This window comes from Tinamus guttatus, unplaced genomic scaffold (assembly GCF_059628265.1).
Source record: "Tinamus guttatus ecotype Peru unplaced genomic scaffold, ASM5962826v1 Tinamus_guttatus_pri_ptg000652l, whole genome shotgun sequence".
NCBI classification, from domain to species: Eukaryota; Metazoa; Chordata; class Aves; order Tinamiformes; family Tinamidae; genus Tinamus; species Tinamus guttatus.
In genome coordinates this window covers 1,569,623-1,573,706 of record NW_028289186.1, presented here as the reverse complement: position 1 = coordinate 1,573,706, position 4,084 = coordinate 1,569,623, and the positions used below count along the sequence as shown (strand labels likewise).

Genomic DNA, 4,084 nt, shown 5'->3' with positions numbered 1-4,084 from the left:
CTTTCTGGGCAAGGGATGAGCACTCAAATGTTGTCTTAGGAACAAAACAGCAGCCTGGCTCAGTGTTTCAGTAGTACCCGGAGGTGGGCAGCAATAATATCTACCTTGCAACAGCAGCATTCAACGCCGCCAGCCCTGGGTAACACAACTGAAATGCTTCAAGTACGTGGAATAAGGTTGGTTTTTTATCGGCTTACACAGCTTTGGAATGGATTTACCCTCCCCAGCCCAGCTCTCCGGAATAACCGCGTGGATCCGTCGAGGTGCAAGGGCAGCCCATCACGTCCCGGGCAGCCAACCCAGGCAGGAGGAGACCCGGGTGTCCCCCCGAGCAGACCTATAAACCCCGTGCGTGGGTTTCCGAGGCTCTGGTGTCCCTGAAGGGCCAGGACGGAGGTGACAGCTCTGCCTCATCGCCGCTACTGGAAGTGTGGCTGTGTCACAGGCGCTGCTGCTGTGGTGGGTTTAGGGGGGAGATAGTCCGGCCTGCTCATTGCAACAGTTCTCGTGAAGCAGCGGAGGTTCCCAGTCTTCAGGGCACACTGGACCGGCCACAGGATGATGCAGAAGATGATGATGATGAGCGCAGAGAGGAGGAGGATGCGTTTCCAGTCGTCACACATGTCGCAGCGGGACAGCCTCCCGGCTAGCCCTGCCGGAGGGGGCTCCGGAGCCTCGGGCTTGCTCATGGCCACGTCAATGGAGATGCACGAGTCCGGGTTCTCGGGGTCATCTGATGTCTGGCGGCAGCAGAGCTTGGTCCCTTCCATCCAGAGCACTTTCTCCTGCTGGAGTTCGGGGGGCAGCGTGGCCAGGAGCTCCTTGCTGGTCTTCAGAGCTGGAGCCCCTTCCAGAGGGATGCTGGTGAGCTGCCTGCAGAAGGGGCATGGAAGCTGGTCCTCAGGTTGGTTCGGGGGCAGCCCCGTGCTCAGGCGAGCCACGCACTCCAGGCAGAAAACGTGGGAGCATTGGAGCAGCTTGGGCGTCTTGAAGGTGTTGTCATAGGTGTTGAAGCAGATGGAGCATTCGACGGGGGATGTTGGCTTGGGAGACGTTGGGTTGGGAGAGCCAGGCTTGTCCGTTGGGGACCTGGGCTTCCTCTTGCCATCTCCCGGGGACGTGATAACAATGGGGCTGATGGGGATGGGAATTTCGCTGGGAGACGCAGGGTCAGGGCTGGTGGGAGAGTCCGGTGTGTTGGAATGCCATAGGTGGGTGAAGCAGGACATGACGGAGCCTGAGGAAATAAACAGAGCTCTGGGAAACTCTGGAAGAGAAGAAAACCACAGCTTTAGTTTTCAATAAACGTGAGGTCATCCATCGCCGGGCCTTTTTTAGAATTCTTTAGAAGGGCTAAAGAGCAAGTTCACAGCTTCCCTGTGTCCTGAGCCTGCGAGCGACCCTGCTAGAGGTGACAGTGACACACGCAGCCTCTTTAAAGTTGCAGGGTGAGGGCCCCGCAAAGGAACAAGCAGCCAGCAGAGATCCAGCATCCAGCCAAAGCCTTTCCACCAGAACCACCCTGGCATTACGGATACCTCCCTCGGGGCAGAAGAAATAACACAACAACAACGTACCCCGGCTGGTGCTTCCCAACACCGGAGAAGGGAGAAGAGCAGAAGACTCCATGAGGTCAAGTAGGGACCTCGCTATGGCAGTCTTTTAGTCTGGGAGGCTCTCAGATATTATGGTGGCAGCATGAGCAAGGCCTAAGAGACAGATAATGCTATTGAGTTGAGGAGACAGAAGAGGGGTGGACCTCTCTCCTCTCTGCTGTGCTGAGACAGAGCTTTATTTATTGAATCGTGGTTCTGCAGGCTGCCTCGTACCTCAGGAGGACTCAAGGAAGGTGAGGAAGCACTAACACCTTATGGAATTTGGTCCATCCTCTGCCCCCTCTACATACAAAGAGCGCAAGAAGCATCTCTACCTTGTCACCATGACACAGCAAGAAAAGCACCGTTGGAGGAAACAACCTTGGGTACCAGAGCAAGGGGAATTCCTCACTACTTCCTTGTTGCTCTGGTTTCCATAAGGAAGCAAAACTCTCCCATGTCCTCAGCCCTGGCAGAGTGGCCCAAGCTCTGCATGGTGCTGCCAGGTGCTTTCTGCTTTTGGAAGGTTCTGCAAGCAAGAGCTTTGAGCTGTGTGGCTAAGATATGGGTCCCAGCAAGCTGGTTTATAACCAGGTTACTCAAACCTTTGCAGCACTCAGAGCCACCATCCTGGCTGTTCAAATATTGAGCATTTACTATTTTCAACTAAAAATAAGCATTTAGCTGGAAGGAGTCCCCAGCAGTGGCCAGGATGCTGCACACCTGGGGAGCATTTCTTTAGGATATGTCACTGAACTGGCTGGGCTTGATTCTTCGCTCTGGGAGATTTACCAATGACAAGCCAGAAGTGCTCAGATTGCTGCTGTAATTATAGCTCTCCAGTCAGTCAGAGGCTCACCAGCATTGGCTAGAGATTTCTAGAAAAAAATGCCTAATTTAGGATCCCAAAAAGGCTTCATATTGTTCACATTGCACAAAAGAAAAGTTTCTACTATTTGAGAATGAAGTGTTCTCCCCTCTCCCATCAGATCCAGCATAGCCCGAGATGAAATTATCTTTAAGCACTACACTTAGGAGACAAACCTTGGCCATCTGTCATTAAAGTGACCACAACTTGCCTCTTGGTTTAATTACTGACTCCTTTTTCCTGTCTCCTTGTAAATGGGGATTTTTTGCGAAGCCTCTCCTCAAGCTTGCTGCCTCCATTCTCCTCAGTGTGCTGCCACATGATTTTATTTTTAATACAATATCTTCTCCTGGGCAGACCTCCCCAGTGTCATTGCACTTCCATAGAACCTGCACTTAGTTACCTCCCTGCAAATCCGGGCTTTCCAGAAACTTTGGGAACATCAGTGCATAACAAGAATGTTCAGAAGAGATGCATTACCTCAGATTCAACACTATAGGCTTGTTTAACTCTGCTAGGCATTATGTCAAATGGCTTCACTTCCATGCAGGTTCTAGAAGTTGCTTTCCACACCATAAAATCCAAGGGACCACACACTCTTAAGGCAGTGGCCAACAATATTCTGTAATATGATTCCCTAATGGTATCTTTAATACAGAGCAACCAAATAGCCAGCAAGTTAAGAGGTGCATAGCAGATTAAACTCTATAAATACCTGTTCAGAGTGAAGTTTAGAAGGAGAAAAGCATATTCTGCGTTCTTGATTTTTGCCCTTGAAGGCTCTTCTCTCCAGAGGACAGTCAAGCTCAGGCTCTTTTGTATTTATAAGCCTTCTTCTGGCATCCAAGCTCCCCAGCAGCTCTCCGATTTGTTCCCAAGCACCGTCGGTCTAGCAAGAGCAGCCACCTCTAAAAGCTCCCGTGTAAAAGTGGCCCTGCCACCGTAATTCCAGTATCTTTTATACCTTCCTGTCTAGAGGTGACTTACCTGCCCCACCAGTCTTTCCCAATTACCACTGAATCATTCATTGGCTGCAAGTGCATTTCCACTCCGGGCCGGTTTCTATGACAAACAGGGCAGGCTGGAATGCTATTGATAAGGAATAGTACTACGGAAAACACACGCTTGTGCTGTACGCCGTACGGAGGCGACGATGAGAAATGTTTATTTGTTCATTTTCTTAGGACTGGGCAATGCCTTCTGCTTTCTAGTAAATTCTGACAGCTCTTTGCCTATTTTTAAACTATTTTAAATTATTTTTTAAAGGCTAGTCCGGTTTTAAATGCTCTGTGCAAATACACTGGCCATGTTTTCATGGGGCAGTTAAAGTTTGAAAGCGTGAAAGCTGTTTATAAATCAGCTGAACCACTCGTACAATCTTATGTCTGCTTCAAGATCCTATAGAGTAGTTTGAAATAGCTCTGGGTGGATTGTTAAGGAGGAGAAATTTCATTCTTGCAGCTTTTGGTAGTACTTGACATAGAAAACATGATTCAACCTGTTCTAATGGTTCACAGGCATCAGACCACAGGCCACAAAAATGAAATAAAAACACATATACTCACATGCAGATAAGGAAGCAGATGGGGGAAAACAACAGCAATGGACAAACACTCTAGGT

At 49.7% G+C, this 4,084-nt stretch overlaps 1 protein-coding gene across 1 annotated transcript; it reads right to left on the bottom strand.

The window, feature by feature from the left end:
- Positions 1-419: 419 nt before the first annotated feature.
- RNF223 (ring finger protein 223) lies at positions 420-3,353 on the bottom strand. The gene is made up of 3 exons (XM_088536125.1): positions 3,179-3,353; positions 1,578-1,709; positions 420-1,267 (listed from the first exon to the last, which is right to left on the bottom strand). Exons 2-3 carry the CDS (start codon positions 1,627-1,629, stop codon positions 420-422), a joined length of 900 nt encoding a protein of 299 aa, XP_088392251.1. The 5' UTR covers positions 1,630-1,709; positions 3,179-3,353.
- Positions 3,354-4,084: the final 731 nt, after the last annotated feature.

Excerpts from the sequence above, each read along its gene's own strand:
- RNF223 (XM_088536125.1), bottom strand. The coding sequence starts at position 1,629 with ATGGAGTCTTCTGCTCTTCTCCCTTCTCCGGTGTTGGGAAGCACCAGC. Across the intron at positions 1,268-1,577 it reads GTTGGGAAGCACCAGCCGGG|AGTTTCCCAGAGCTCTGTTT; the intron begins GTACGTTGTTGT and ends CTTCTCTTCCAG.